The 16,986-nt window shown below is 42.8% G+C and overlaps 1 protein-coding gene across 3 annotated transcripts in view; it reads right to left on the bottom strand.

Moving 5' to 3' along the window:
* Positions 1 to 16,986, bottom strand: part of disp1 (dispatched homolog 1) — a 117,148-nt gene that overhangs the window by 6,747 nt on the left and 93,415 nt on the right. For all 3 annotated transcript variants that reach the window (XM_084001152.1, XM_084001154.1, XM_084001153.1), the window contains 4 exons: positions 4,627 to 4,656; positions 4,053 to 4,176; positions 3,223 to 3,350; positions 368 to 462 (listed from right to left, as the gene is read on the bottom strand). In XM_084001152.1, the coding sequence (XP_083857278.1) occupies positions 368 to 462; positions 3,223 to 3,350; positions 4,053 to 4,176; positions 4,627 to 4,656 (377 nt within the window). The remainder of the gene's footprint in view (positions 1 to 367; positions 463 to 3,222; positions 3,351 to 4,052; positions 4,177 to 4,626; positions 4,657 to 16,986) is intronic.

The raw sequence follows: 16,986 nt of genomic DNA, 5'->3' as shown, positions 1-16,986 counted from the left end.
AAAGTTGGGAAATATGAGACAAAAACATTTATACCATCAGTCTGGAAAAGACCTGGCAGCTGGAAACAGGCTGATACTAATGGGTGGATTGTGTATTTTTTATTTTTTTTAATATAATTTCTTATTTATCAAGATATATAATCTATGAAATCATAACTGCTCCACCTTTTCCCAAATTAATATTCTATCCTATTGTGTTGAGATGAACTGAATCTTTGATACAAAGAACATATCACACAATAACATGATTTACGACAGCTTAGTTATGGTCATTTTTTTCAGAAGTCTGTGTAAAAAAACACATTTTGGGAGGTCTTTTTCATTTTTCAATTTCAATTTCTTCAATGTTTCAATCATAATAACTTACCAGGCACATCACAGAAAAACTCTTTACTGAAGTCCCACTCTGCTTGTCGTTTGTCTCTGTCAAAGTGGTCTTCAGGCCACCTGGGCTCTTGGTGACTGCAAAACAATAAAGTTGGAAACTTAGGCGTGTTGTTCATTAAATCAGCCACAATGGCAATCTCTAAGAAGTTTGAAAAAAGTGATGATAGAATAATGTCTCTGTGTGGAAGACAGTTTGGTTTGATTTACAGTATGCTGTCACATTGATAGAATAAAAAAAGTTCAATGATGACAGGTTAGACATGAAACAAACCCCTGTGAGTGGCACCGGACCACAGCCTGTTGTGTATTTTATGAAATCATGCAGACAGAGAACAGAGACGTTGCTGTGTCCGCCGCTGCAGAGTGCGTTTGATACAAAATGAAGGAAGCAGATTTGAAGCTCAGTGATGAAATAAGCAGCAGTAATTACTGCTCCCTCCAAAACCAGATGAATGGTTCCCTACATGGCTGGGATATTCCCCTCATTATTATAATAATACTGGCTCCGATTCAGCGCGCGGGCCTGATGAAGTGTGAGTCTCTGTGGTGTGTGTGTTGTATGTGTACTTGTGTGATGTAGCAAAAAATAAGGTAATGTCGTGCTGAGTTTGGAGTGAGGATTATGCTTCAGCCTTCCTGTGTGGATCACATCCTCAGCTCCAAACAGGAAGGCAGAGCAATCAGGTGTGTGTCAGACAGAGACTGAGGGGTTGACAGACTGAAGGGATGAGGCAGGGAAGCTCGCTGACAGCAGCAGAGGCCTCGTGCGCACCGTACACATATAAGTAGACAATTACATCTGCAGACAGACATGTGGAGCGAGACACAGAGGAAGACAAAGAGAGACACAGACGCAGCGGGAGACGGAGACGGAGAGAGGACGAGCCGGGCTGCAGCTGAAAGGATCCATTTTCTAATCAGCAGAGCCGAGCTGCAATTTTTAGAATTTCTAATCTTGGCCACGGGGATAAAATCAGATTCCGAGGGCCGTGACCTCACTGCAGCGTCCACGCCTGTCACCATCCACGGCCGTTACATCGGAAAAAGCAACTAATTAAAAGCCAAAACAGGTGGAAAGATGGATACAATCAGTCATAAATATGCCAGCATCATTAGTGGTTATGCTTAATTGGGTTCCATTAGGTGAATCAGCATCACAACAGCAGATCACCATCTGCATATTTGATTTAGCAGGTTTCATGCTGAATGTTTTTCCTGATGCAGCCGCAGGGAGCTGAGAATAGGACCGCTAACCCCGGAGTCAGTGGCTCTGCCTGATCACAACCACTAAAATAGAACAACATGGCACTTTAAAGGTACATTGTGTAGGAATTCCTCCCATCTAGCATTGCGGTTGTGGATCGCAAGAAACTCAGTCCTATTTTTCATGCTGCATTCACGTGAAATCGGTTAGATGGCAGACGGACGACAGCCGCTGCAGGTAAAGGCATAAACAAGCCTCTATGTAAACAAGTGGTCCGTCAGCACGAGGCAAAACAATACACGTGACAATATGTTGTCATGGCGATGTGGTATTGTTTACCTGACCCACGTTTTACCGACTTTCTCTGGACTTCTGTGACTAAAATGACATCTGGTTTGTTAGCGACGGCCGTCTGCCCGACTGCAGGTGAATGCAGCATCAGTGTAACGCTCCATTCCTCCTCGCTGCGTTACCGCGGTGACTTTTCACAGACGCCACCTCCACCTGAGCCGACAGCTCCGGTGTCTCCGCTGAGTTTCCGTGGTTTCCTACCGTCACGCTGCCACTGAAGGTAAAAACATGGAGACACCACATGGCAGCAGCACCGAGCTTACCCGCTCCATGGAGATATGAATGATATGAACGGCTCATTCAGAGCTGAAAGGAACACTTCACTTTGTTGATGGGGGGGATTACTGATTAATGAAAAACAGACTTTTGAACCAAATAATCTATTTTCGTGAATAGATAACAGGAGAAGTTACACAATGTCCCTTTAAAAAATAGTACTTTATAACAGATGCACTTTAATGAATCTTAACAGCACTATACGACACCTTTGTCGATTAAATGCATTTTAGTTTTACTACTACTTGCTCCTCCTGACTGAAGCTACTGTGTGATATATTGTATATATTGTGATATGGTTTTTGTACCATGTTGTGCTTTGTTCTTGTTCTTGTCCTTGTCTAATGTTGTTTTTTGTGAACTGCAGGACTGCAGATTGAAATTAGCTTCAGAGCTAAAATCTGGCATATTTACATATTGTATGTTCATGAATATGCAGAGTCCCGTTAAACAATAAACAAATAAATTTAATTTAATTAAATTTAAAAATCAAATATAAAGAAATGATGATAAAAGCCTGCAGAGTGAGCTGTACAAAACAGTCATACAGACATAAACATGCAAAGACCTGCTGTTGATCAGTGAGCAGACTCCCACTGACAGGAGACAGACGATGACCTTGTGGATGGACGGATCTCTACATCGCTCCCCTTCTCTTTCAGGAGGGGATTCAGACTTTTCAGCGCGTCTGTCAACGGTATCCCTCAACTCCTCTGGCCCCCTCCCCCCTTTCATCCATCTCACACACCCCTACTCCCCTCCTCAACCTCTGTCTCCTCCCCTCATCCCACACTCCTCAGTGGGACAAGTACAATTTTGAACTTGCATTACGAGACTAAAATGTTTGGAACAACATTATTTTTTCTTTATTTCTTTTTTTATTTTATTTCCTGCACTCTTCAACAGCTGCATCTCTCTGTCTCATACTTTCAAAAAGAATGTGAAGGAAGAGTTAAGTGTGTGTGTGGTGTAAGAGGTGTGTGTGTGTGTGTGTGTGAAGTTACTTTTTTGCCTGCTCATCAGCGTATTTGAAGGGATAGTTGGCCAGTGTGGCTTTGTAGCCTGTGTTCTTCACCATGTTGTTCCATGTGACCAGCCGCTGGCCAATGGCTGTTCCCCGTGGCTCAAACCCCTTTAGGAGGAGACAGGAGGACACAGGTTAGAGTTACAGAGGTGTCACTGTTCATATGAACAAGTTCAGGTGGAAATCCAGAAATTACACTTATGGTTCTTAAATACAGATGAAATCACTGGTTCACACTAATATTTTAAAAAGCTTTTGGGCTGTAACCAACTTGTCCTAGTATTTCAGATGTGGGATCAGGCTGGGTATTAAAGTGATAGTTCAACTTTTTTGGCAAATTGTCCCATTGCCATAATCCCTATAGTCATAGCAGTAGGTTCGTTACCTTTATTTGTCGGTGCAAGCTGTTTTTAGAACGGCGGAGCAGAGCCGTGAGCTGCTCAGAGCTACGCTACGGAGGCTAATGGGACTTCTTGGTTTCCCGTTCTGTTTCATAACATTCTGTTATCTCATAGCGTGGTGAATGTGCAGGTCACAACTTGTCCACCGGAACGTTGTGGAGTTGTTGAATTGTGTATTTGATGAGGGAAACCAAGAAATCCCATCATCCTCTGTAGCGTAGCTCTGAACAGCTCATGGCTCTGCTCCACCGTTCTAAAAATAGCTTGCATCGACAATTAAAGGTAAGGAACCTACTGCTATGACTATAGGGATTATGGCAATGGGCCAATTTGCCAAAATGTTGAACTATCCCTTTAAGGAGCCTTGTGTTGTAGGAAGGGTGTTGACATTTGTGGCTACTGTACTCACCAGCAGTGGGTCGGAGAAATCCGGGAGGTCAGGAACCAGGACACCCACCAGGGCACACACCACAATGAGCACTGTGCACACACCCAGCACCACCACCGGCCAATCAGCTATCAGCTCAGCATAGCTGGAACAGGAAGGAGACTTACAGTCAGTGAAATCAAGAACAAAAAGGGGACATGAGAAAACACTGCAGACATCAAATGTAGCCTCATCAGTCTTGCTTGATTAGCTGCAGTGTTGGTTCAGGTTCAGGTTTTGTACACTGAGTCACCGTCTCTTAGAAAAACCTGACATACTTGAGATTTTGCAACTCCAAACCTCTATGACAGCCCTGACAAAGTCATAATCCTCTATTAAACAGTCTCTTGGAGTAGACTTCAAACAGCAGTATTATGGAGAGATGAGAAGATCTAAACTGCTGGCTAACAAAGGCCAGGTACACAGAGAGACGCACAACTTTCATCGATAACTCTCATGACTCACGACTGAGGAATGATGGCTCCACAGGAGCAGTAATGGATGGATGACAGGAATAAAAGGCAGAGCTTTGCAATACGTTTTTGGCAGGTCTTACCTTTTTGGGAATCGAAAAGGCCTCGCAGGGCTGAAAAACAGAAAGAGGGAGATAAATCAGGTTTATATTTTCGAGTCAAAGCAGAAGCCAATCAAAAACAGATTCCCGAGACCTCTGAGCGAGTGGACATCTTTTCCTCATGATCTGCTGTCTTTTCTTTGTCCAGCTGCAGCAGCACACACCTTGGTACTGGACCACTGAAATCATTAAAACTGACGTGGCTGTCAAAAGCACTTTTCACTGATCTTATCACAACACCGTTTGCTCCTTTTTCAAATTCCTTTCAGATGTGACAGACAAGCTTAGCTCTGTTTTTAATCAACACGAGCCACACACAGACGACTTACGACATACGAGAAATAAACATTAACAACGGGATGGATGTCGGCTTCAACCGAAATAAAGTCCCAGATGCTGCCAGTGACTGTTCAACAACTTTTTTTTATTTATCTGAATTTAAACTTACAAAACTACACGAGGAATGCAGTGCAACCTCGCAAAAACCTCTGGTTAGATAAAGAGCTCTAACACATATTCCGCAATACCGGCTATCATTACACACACACAAAGAGACTTGTGAAGCGTTCAGCTGCTGCAGATCTATCTGGACTTCTCGTTAGCTCCTCCAGGGAGCGATGGGGCAGCGTCCGGTATGCTGTGTGCAGTGAACACCCCGGGTGGAGGAGAAGAGGGAGGGAAGAGGAGGAGGAAGTTGGAGAATCAGATATGGCCATGTGATCACAGCAGGGCTGCAGGAGATGAATAACACAGGGTGGAGGGGTCAGGGGGAGACACAGGCTGGTGTGTGTGAGACTCACACAGTAGGAGGAGAGTGACAGAGTGATACCCTCAAATCTGTAAATGATTGTAAAGTCAACGTGCTAAAATAACTAAGACAGTAAAAAGAGTTAAATGTCCTTTATTATACCTATTCCACACCTCTTCACGTGTATTTGTATTTATATTATATATTTTTCTACCATTTCTTTTAACCCGGTTATTTTTATTACAGTGTTTTTCTGTTCACGGTATAATATAATAATAATAATTGGAATTCCCCCCATCTGGCGGTGCGGTTGCATATCTGAACGTATTCTTGATGTTGCATTCACGTGAAATCGGGCAGACGTCAGACAGACAACAGACGCTGCATGTAACAGGATAAACAAGTGGTCCGCCAGCACGAGGCAAAACAATACAGGCGTGACAATATGTTGTCATGGTGATGTCGTATTGTTTACCTGACCGTCTGCCTGACTGCACCTGAATGCAACACCAGTGCCTCACACTACACAGTGGTGACAGTTTTAACATGCGCTACCTGGAAAACTTTCTCCCCGAGCCGACAGCTCCGCTGAGTTTCCGTGGTTACCTACGGTCACGCTGCCACTCAACATAAAAAATGCGTCGCCCACTTATGTATTTGAAACGACTTGTAACAACTCATTCTAAGGTACCAGAAAGCTTTCATTTGTATGCGGGTGTGATTCCACTTCAGTGAAATACGGATTTATGAAAGACATATTTGAAAGTAATTTCGTTGTGCAGTACATCTCGATGTAATATCTGATTGACAATAAAGACTTCTATCTATCCATCTTCATATTAAAATGCATAGATCTCCTGCCTGCTGCACCTGATAGTCTTCTGCTGAGGAGAAGTTAGTCTCAGCATGAAAAGGTGAACTTTTTTAACCTTTCAGTTCATTGGGTAGTTTTTTTTTTTTTATTAAGAATGTGGTCAAGCTTTATGGATCACATCTGCACCTGGCTGAGATTTGATGACAATGTGAACCTGACCACCAATAAATGTGGTCTAACTGCTCTGATGCACTGTGTTTGCTTAATGCCAGGTGTAAACGGAGGATTGTTGCCTCTTTGAAGGACTTAGTGTAACCGATTTATCTTTGGCTCCAGTTACAAATGATACATGACACTGTTTCCCAAAGGCAACCGTTTAATTCAATGAACTTCAGGGGGCGGTTGAGACTCACGTGGGAGAGCGGCTCATTCACTAGTCAGTCGGTCGGTGTTCCTTGGTTTAGGTCCTGAAGCCCGAATGTGTGGATGTGTGTTTTTTCATCATCAGTGTGGCTCTTGTTTTGGTTGCTATGTGTCAGGACAAGATACTAAACAATGAAATAGTGAAAACCCTCCACCTTAATGCGGCGTGTAGGAGTAGAGATCCTAAAGCTGATCAGTGAAGGGGAGAGTGGAGTCTGCACTGTGATGCTATTAATAATCAGCCAGACTCAGGACAGAGGGAGCAGATGGACCACTCCTTGAATTATAAGTTCTCTGACAAATCTTGTTTGTAAAGATGAATGTTCTGCTTTAATAACCTTAAATTAAAGCTAAAAGCTTTTCAAAACATCCCAGTAAATCAAAGTCTCTGTTCACATCATTACTGTAAAGAAAGCGGCCTTAATTTACCCCCCGAATGGCACCACAGAACAGGAAGTGAGGTCCGAGGTCGCTCTCTGCCACAGCCAATTAGGTCATTAGCACTCGGGACATTTGCACTGTGATTTAAGCAATCTGTCCAGAGGGGCCACGGAGGTTGTTGTATTTTGGTCTGTTTTTTCCGTCAAAGTAAAGTCATGGAATGTCATAATTAGCGGTAATGGGAAGCACAAACTAACTAGAGCTATTGGCGAGGAATTTCACTCCACAGGGGCGGTTGTAGGAGGGTAGTAAATCCCTTTTAAAGATTCACTGGACACATTAACATGACAGCCAGATGTCAAGTGGCACAGGTTTAGAGGGCAGTTTCAAAATACTAGTACACACGCAAACAAAGAGGCATTTGGTTTTCCTACTCTAGAGATACATATGTGAAAAATATTCAACTTTATTTAATTAAATTATAGATAAGAATCACATCTTTTGGATTCCAGCTTTGGGAAACTTGTCCTTGCACTTAAATAATGAATTATTCATGATTTTAAAACGTTTTTTTCTGGGAGGCAGACTTTTTTTTTAAAAGTGACCTTTACCCCGGTTTAAACCAACAATGCCTAATGAAAACCACATTTCCCCTGCCCTTCTTTGAACTAGTAGCCAAGGGAAAACTCTGTATTGCTAATGTAATTCTTTTCACTGTGCTCCGTCTCTTGGCTCTCCATGTATGGCCTGGAACTGCAGACCTCAGGACAGCGATATGGCCCAAAAATGGGGGAGCGGAGTTATTGGAAATAGTTGGAATGGATTCATAAAAGCGCTTTAAGGCGTATCTATTTGTCTACTAAAGGTCTGTTTTGAATTTTGTTCTGCAGCGCTCCAATCTGGATGCAGTTCAGCCAATTGGAAGGATGGGGAGCATACCTGAGTCGGCCATTTGGCCCCGGACTTTTAAAAAAACGACAGAGATGAGGCAGCTCAAGAATCCATCAAGTTAACTGCAATAATTCACCCTGGTCTTGTAAAACTCAGGTGACCTTTTTGGTCGAAAATGTAGGCAACGAATTCAAGGTTTAACAAGCAGAGATCGATCTCTCAACGCTGTGATCCATAAAGTGCACTTTGCACTTTACAAAGTATGCATTTTTTATATGTACTGTACTTTTCCTATGTGACCGTCAGCCTATCCATGGGGGCAAATTGTCCATTTTTATTTTATCTATTGTATCTGTTTATTGATTGTTTATTTATCAGCTTATTGGTTGTCTATTGCTCTATTGTCTTAAAGGGATAGTTCACCCAAGATTGAAATTTCACTCATTATCTACTCCCCCTCATGTGGACTAAGGGCTGGGAGAAGTTTCAGAGTCCTCCGTGGCTTCTCTGAGTTACAGGGGGTCTCGGCGTAGCAGTGCATGTCCATATACCAACTGTCTTCCTAACAAAAAGACACACCAAAATACATCCAAATACCTCCATGCTGCTCGTATGTAATGTCCATCTTGTATTGAAGCCCCGAAATGCAAAATTGTCCCGAAAAAAATTAAATAAGTCTATATTTCAAGCTTGTTTTGTAGCGGAAGCTTCTCAAAGCTCCTCTTCCCGGTTCGTCATATTTGGACAAACTGGGAAGAGGACAGACCCTGGTTCGTCCAAATATGATGAACCGGGAAGAGGAGCTTCGAGAAGCTTCCGCTATAAACAAGCTTGAAAAATAGACTTATTTAATTTTTTTGGGGACAATTTTGCATTTCGGGGGCTTCCGCGGACGGACTTCCAAGAGGGACATTACATACGAGCAGCATGGAGGTATTTGCATGTTTTTTGGTGTGTCTTTTTGTTACGAAGACAGTTGGTATCCATTTGCAACCGTTATATGGACATGCACTGCTACGCCGAGACCCCCTGTAACTCAGAGAAGCCACGGAGGACTCTGAAACTTCTCCCAGCCCTTAGTCCACATGAGTAGATAATGAGTGCAATTTCAATTTTGGGTGAACTATCCCTTTAAGTGTTTTTTTGAGCTCTCGCAAACCCTTTTCCAATGTGGTCTCCTTCCACAAATGGCAAATAAACTGACTCTGACTCTGAAAAAGCAAAGGAAGCAGGGCTACAGCACCAGCACCCTCTGCTGTGTGTCTGCACAGAACAGAAATAAAATGAGGGGGTATAGAAGACGGCAGGTGGTGTTGTGGCTGATGGCTAGCAGCAGAGACACCGTGATGACTGATGATCACACAGCCTCTAAATTCTGCAGGATGACAACCCACCGCGTCAGGTTTCCTCCCCGACTCTGATCACTTCTACTCATGACAGCTCTAATGCAAACTTAAAATGCAGACATGCACACACTCCCTCTCTCTCTCTTCCTACTCCTCTCTCTTCCTTTCCTTGGCTCCTGCCCTGTCTCATATTTTCTTTACCCTCTGCTCCCGGCCCAGAGTAACCTTTCAGTGTTATTCTATTTACCAGAGGGAGAGTGTTTCTGGATCACTGGGCTAATTAATACGGTAAACACAGACCACCAGCCGCTCACTCAGCACTGCGCTGACAGAGGAGAGAAACAGAGACGCAGTCGGGGGCTGAGTGTGATTGAGAGTAAGCTATGTGTACGAGTGTGTGTCTGCCTAAACGCCGTACAGGCTGTGCGGTTTTGGGCTGCCCAGAGCTACAGTCAGCGGCCGTGAGAGGAATGTGGTGAGATCTGTCTAAACCGGCGGCACTGTGAGAGATGTAGAACGTATCATCCAACCATGTCTGAAGGGAAAAATGTTTGGAGATATTATTTAATCAGATTTAAAGCCCCAGTATGTCACTTATTTGGCTTTAGAAAAAATCAAATATGTCTTTCATAAATACATACTTCACTGAAGTGGAATCACACCCGCATACAAATGAAAGCTTTCTGGTACCTTAGAATGAGTTGTTACAAGTCGTTACAAATACATACTGTATAAGTGGGCGACGCACCGAACCGAGGCGGCCATGTTGCATCGCCATTTTTTATGTTGAGTGGCAGTGTGACCGTAGGTAACCATAGAAACTCAGCGGAGCTGTCGGCTCGGGGAGAAAGTTTTCCAGGTAGCGCCTGTTAATAATAATAATACCTTTATTTGAATAGGGACAGTGCATATTAAAGGGACAACGAGGAGTTTCTCCAGCGGCAGAATGAAAAATTCCGCGACAATAAAAAAGTCTCATATTAATGTGGATGAATCTACGTTACCACTTGTTAATGGGTCCATTTTCGATAAATATATTGTTTTGTCTCTATCGTTATTTTGTTATTATTAGTGGTGGCGAAATGCTGGGCGAGCCGACCAGCGTTTCCTTACTTTCGGTTTTTGCGACGACGGCGAGTCATGAGAATAACGCCGCCGAATTGCCGTTTATGGTGGGAACTACGACGGTATGTGATCGTCTTCCAACCTCTGACTTTAATTATTGATGAATGAAAACATGATTCTGTCTTGCACCGGTCAAAGAAATTCACGGTGCACGGAGGCTCATAAATGTAGTGTGAAAATGCTTCGCTTTTCCAAAACTCCTTGTTGTCCCTTTAATGTACAATAGTAAATATGCCAGATTATAACAGTGTAGTTAATTTACATCCGCAGTCCCTAATAAATAAATAAATAAAACACAAATAACAATACACTACATAGAATGAAAACAATTAAAAACTGTCACCACTGTGTAGTGTGAGGAAGGACGGAGGCACTGATGTTGCATTCAGGTGCAGTCAGGCAGACGGCCGTCAGCAAACCAACCGGATGTCATTTTACTCGGGTCAGGTAAACAATACCACATCACCATGACAACATATTGTCAGGCCTGTATTGTTTTGCCTCGTGCTGGTGGACCACTTGTTTACATAGACGCTTGTTTATCCTGTTACATGCAGCGTCTGTTGTCTGTCTGACGTCTGCCTGATTTCACCTGAATGCAACATCAAGAATACGTTCTGATATGCAACCGCACCGCTAGATGGGGGGAATTCCTACTTATCGAATCGAACACACAGGGATAACTACACACATTTTAGTCTCCTCCTCTAGAAGGATTCCACAGAGTTGCACTAGTTTGTACACAATTTAGGTAAAATTAAGTTGTCAGCATTTCCTATACATAGACTCTCTACTTGGCCGGCACATCAAGATAGATGAAATCACTCCATCTTATATTAACATTATTTTTCTTTACTCTTTCTTGGACACACACCGAGTGCGGCTGCGTCCACAGAAAGCCTGCATGCCAGCTGTTTAGGTCACAAGTGTAAATTGTAGCTAAAAACAACCATGGTTTCACTCTCCTCCTCTTAACTTTGCTCCAACATCACATGCCACATCATCCAGCACCAAAAAGTCACTTGTCAGCCAGTAGTAGCGGGGGAAACATACTTTCACACCTCTACACATCGGGCTGATCAAAGCAAGAAATGGGGTATAAATGTTGGAACTGTCAGTTTGGGAAAGTTACCAGGATTATTAGACGCTGTTCCTACAGTTGTGAAGTTGGACAGGTTTTTGTGGAGGAGGTGTGAGACGAGGTTGGAGACTACAACGGCCGCTTTGTTGAGGCGTGATGAAGCCTTTAGTCACAGAGCCAAGCTGTGTCCTAATTGTAATGGACCTCAACACCAAATTTTGTCAAATAGGAAATGTAGCACAGAAACATATACTTAAAGGGATAGTTCAACATTTTGGCAAATTGGCCCATTGGCATAATCCCTATAGTTTTAGGAGTAGGTTCATGTCGGTGCAAGACAGCAACAGCGGAGCAGAGCCGTGAGCTGCTCAGAGTTACACTACAGAGGCTAATGGCAACTCCACAACGCTCTGGTGGACAGGTTGTGACCTGCACATTCACCACACTATGAGATAATAACACAATGTTACCAGACAGAGTTGTTTTAGAGGTAAATACAGAGACTGCTTGATGAAAAACTGCCCCCGACAGGAACATGGATCAGTGATTTTGCATGAATTTACCTCTAAAACAACTCTGTCTGGTAACGTTGTGTTATTATCTCATAGCGTGGTGAATGTGCAGGTCACAACTTGTCCACCAGAGCGTTGTGGAGTTGTTGGATTGTGTATTTGATGAGTTTGATGAGGGAAACCAAGAAATCTCATGAGCCTCCGTAGCGTAGCTCTGAGCAGCTCACGGCTCTGCTCCACCGTTCTAAAAATAGCTTGCACTGACAATTAAAGGTAACGAACCTACTGCTATGACTATAGGGATTATGGCAATGGGCCAATTTGCCAAAATGTTGAACTATCCCTTTAAAATGCACCATAGGTATTCTCAGTAATTGTTTGCATTTTCAAAAACAGCAGCCTGTTTGCTTTTTTTTTTGAAAAATCTAACAGGATGGACGCTAGACGGTCAGATACAAAGTGTGACCATCACTGTGAAGAAGTCCCATCACCTTGTACACAGTACACACACTGTGTAGTTGAAGTTAAAAAGTATTATTCAGAAAGTCAATACTTTGGTACTCGAAGAAGAAACAACTTTGACCAGAGCACTTCCATCAATGATCATGAATAAATGTGACCATACACACTCATGTGTGCACACGGGCCTACACCTGTGTGTGTTATTGAACATGAGTGTCTATATCTTTGCCAGGTGGGGTTGGCGGGGTGGGGGGGGGTTAACTGTCAACAGATGGGTGGGTAAATATTTCATGAACAAGGCATTCATGTCTGAGCAAGAGCAATTAGTGTCAACCGTCAGGCTGCTGGCTCTGCCTTGCCCTGATTAGTGCCTCGCTGGAACGCTACACACAATTAGAGGCTCGACTTAGCCGTGAAATAGGCCCGGGCTACCGGCGCTCCCATCCAAATGACATCATGAGTCTAGTTAGGCAGAAAAAAAAACACCGCACTGCTGATAAGTAGGCCTGTGTGTATATTTACACAAAGTCTCTCATGGCTGAAGCTGAATACTGAGAGGGATATTAACAATCCCCCAAAGTGCAGCTCTGTGTACGGTAGGATGACATTAATAAGACTGTAAATATTAAATAGGCCCATAGGGGGTGGAGGATAAACCACATCAAAGCTAATGGTTTGTGAAATAGAAACAGTAAACTAAATAATCTTAATGTTTGAATGATAATGAATATATCTATATGTAAACTAAACATCTAGAGTAGCTAATGTATCAGTTTAAAGCAGCATGGGACAAAGTTATTTGTGTCTGTCATAAAAGCCTGTAAATGAATTGGGATGAGGCAATAGTTAGCAGAGCTGTGTTTCTGTAAACAGGTAATAAAACCCAACAGTGTAAACACCTTTATTGCTATCACTCAACAGATAAGAGAATAACTCAACTAGTGTGTCCAGAGAAGTGCTATAAAGTGGACACTTTGTGTATTCAAAGGGTTCCAATGTTTTCTCCAAAACACTTTTCCACTCTGCTCTCCACTCAAGTATGTGACAGATACAAATATATTAGAGAAATTCTTACAACTGAAGTGATGGATGAAATCTAAAGGCCACCCCTGGGATCAGTGTTGATAATAAGTTAGAGGGAAACTCCATGTTCAGATGTAACAGTGTGATTCACAGGGCATCGCATTTCTAACAGGCCTCCAATAAACACTGGATCAGGCCTGTGCTGTTTAAACACAGAGTTTAAATGGAGGTCAACTAGGGACTCTCCTCTCATTATCACATGAGGGAAACACAGCCAGACACGTTAGCACACAGAGAGAGAGTATCAACTGTGGAGAATCTGTTATGTCCTGTGTACGTTTAGGTACATTCTCATATAACAGTCGTGTGTGGATGTTGCATGGCAGAAGACAAATGATGAGCCTCTATGTTTTCACAGTGATCTGAATATGTATCACAGTGGAAAAGTAACTTTATTATCCATGGCACATATTGAAAACCACACATGACTTATAGTGGTAGTTTGAGTAATTCAACACTTTTAGTCAGTGTGTTGCTCAACTGATCAGCAGCACATCACTCAGCTCCGGCTGCTCCTATAGTCCACTGATCTGAGTCCTCTAGCAGGTACACAACCCCACAACAAATAACCCAAACTACAACTTCTACTGTGGCAGCTGGACTATAAAGTAACTATCACTTTGCATTTCAGAGCGGGAACAATTAGTTGGTCAACAGAAAACTAATGACTAGTGATTGATTGATTGCTTAAAGCAGAAGTAAGTGGAATGTTTGTTAATATAAGTCTTAAATAGTTCTATCTTCCGACAGCAATCACTTCTATAGAGTGTTTGGTCTGAAACACGGGTCTGTCAGTCACTCTGCTCTGCTGTAAGCCGAGGAGAAAACTTTCCTTGTATCCTACAACCTTTATCCAATGAGGAGAGAGAACAGCATAAAGGGGCGGTCCTCTCTGTGTGTGCAGCCAAGGGATGCGCGTGAATGTGGTGACGTAGGGACGAGGGCGGGGACTGCTAACTCCATCCGCTGACAGGAAGTTAGCCAAAACCACCGGATCGCTTACTTCTGCTTTAAGTAGCTCTATAGAGCAAAAAAAATTGCCGTTAATTCACTTATCTAATTGGTTGATTTATAAAATACCAAAAAACAGTAAAATGACAAAAGCTCAGGGTGACAATGTCAAACTGCCCAAAACATGGTCAGATCATGTCAGTTGAAGAAAATAAAAATAAAACATTTGCATAAATCAGAACCTGAAACTAGGTTGTTTTTTTTTTAATGTCACAACTGTTGCTGGTGAATTTTCATAGTGAATGAGTGAGATAATTTGATCGTATCTATATTGTGAAGTAGTGAAGAATAAACGTGGGCCCTCTGCTGACTGTGTGTGTGTGTGGGGGCGAGCGTGGCCTTTTCTGGTTGCACCTGCCATTCCGCTGAATTCTTGGAGGTGAAATATGGACACGCACAAATTCCACACATACAGGCAGGACTGCAGCACTGTAGCCAATAGTTACAAGCTGTCAGTCAGCATGACGTCTTTATTAGGGCTGTTCCACAGCTCATCTTTATGACTTTAAGCTCACAGTCCCAGTGCTGTGCACGCAGGCGAGGCTGAGGGGGGGGTCACCTGGTACAGGTCGGGATCTAAAAACCATCAGTTATTAGTGGGCAGAACCAGATTCATGATGGATGGATTCATGAATGAATGGATGAATGTGCATGGATAGAAAATCTAAATAAATCTGAAACCTGCTAACCTTACACTGCATGGTTGAGTACAACTGTAAACAAGGCGACTGTAAGTGGGTATGTGTGGTCGCTGAGTGCAGCAGACTTCTCTAGAAGACCTCCAGAGGTGGAACCAATGGTTTACACCTGCTGCTGCACCAAAACAGCCTTTAACTTCCTCGGTTTTAGTGCAGCTTGCTTGAACAAGCCATGTATACCAGATGTGTACAGCAGTGACCACGGAGCAGGAATTTTAAAAACACAAAACCAAAGATCTACATAATCCGCAGCCCACAGAGCAACACTTGGCTCAGCCCGGCAGAGCCTCGCCTCTCCAAACACAAAGCCCATCTATTTGAGACGGTGTATTCCCCCTTTTTAAAGCCAAGGCGCTGTGTTAAAACAAGATGAGTCATTTAATTAAAAGGGTTTGTGTAAACCAAGCGCTTCACCGTGAATAAAGAGCGAGATATATGTCTAGGCAAAGACAACAGTTCTTATTTGACGGACGTTTCAGCCAGGGATCTGTCTAAGTCTCACCAGTACATTACCATGTGGGCAGCATAACCATAATATTTTTATGAACAGGTGAAAGACACATGGCAATGAACCCTGCAGGCAAAGAGCAATGAATCACTCCCCTGTACAGCCAATAAAAACAACCTCAGAGCGAAAAAATCATCACATTTACCTCATATTCCTTCATCTGAAATAAAGTGTATCCAAGCCAAAATAAGATGACTGTCATAACACCTGTGGATTCTGTTGCAGTGAATTTCATCCTGTTACTAATTCCTCAATCCTGTGATCTCCGTCTCCTTGATGTCATTCATTGTTAGAGTAGAGAAAGAAAAAAAAGAGCAATGCCAATTTTTTTTTTTTTTAAGAAGGGTCGTTTTTCACTTTACACGACTTTTCTTGCTCCATTATTACCTCATCACACCACACCATCCATCTTCTGTCCTCTGTTGTTGTTGTTGCTGTGTGTGACTGTGGGCCATGTGAGGACATGAGAGCTGCAGGGTCACTCTATCTTCTCTTTCTCTACGCACGCCTTTTATGTGGTCAATTCTTTTAAACTGATGTTTTTTTTCTTTCCCATTTTCTGTTTTTGTGGCTGTGAACTCTGATGACACCTAGTGTTTCTGAGAGTGGCTGAAGCCTCAGTTATTTATAGTGACCTAAACAATCAACTGTTATCTGTCTGTGTGTATCTGAAACGGAATAAAGATGATATCAGACTGGGTTATTCTCACCAGGACAATGTCAGGAAACTTGGCCATAGTTGAGGCCCTGAGGCCAGCAGCCTTAATGATGATGGCTGAGTCCAAACCTGTCCTCCCTATTCCTTAAGAGAGAGACCATGTGTGTGTGTAAGAGAGAAAGAGAGAGACAGTGTGTGTGTGTGTGTGTGTTAGGAAGGGAGTGTGCGGGGGGTGGAGGGGTTTGGAAAATTCCAAGTAAAAGTTCACAAAGTGCAGCAGAGGAAATACAAGTACAGGATAAATAGTGGTTCATAAGCAATGTGTTGTCTAGCTAAAAAAATAAAAAGTGGTGTTGCCTCTGGGCCTCTCAAACAAACACCAATATGAACGTGGTGGTGTATATACATATATAAACAATATATAGCTTAAAACTCACTAATTCAGGGTTCCCACTCTTTTCTTGAAATCATTTTTCAGTTGCTACAGTCTGACCGACATGTTGTTACGTCACACTAATACAAACCCTGTCCCATTCATGCTTTGAAGATGTCTTCTTTTCAACAGTTGTACCTTATTTTGTACATTTAACCAGTTTGTTTC

The sequence above is a fragment of the Trachurus trachurus genome, assembly GCF_905171665.1.
Source record: "Trachurus trachurus genome assembly, chromosome: 24".
Taxonomy (NCBI): domain Eukaryota; kingdom Metazoa; phylum Chordata; class Actinopteri; order Carangiformes; family Carangidae; genus Trachurus; species Trachurus trachurus.
The sequence above is the reverse complement of the archived record's forward strand: the minus strand, read 5'-3'. Positions and strand labels throughout refer to the sequence as shown.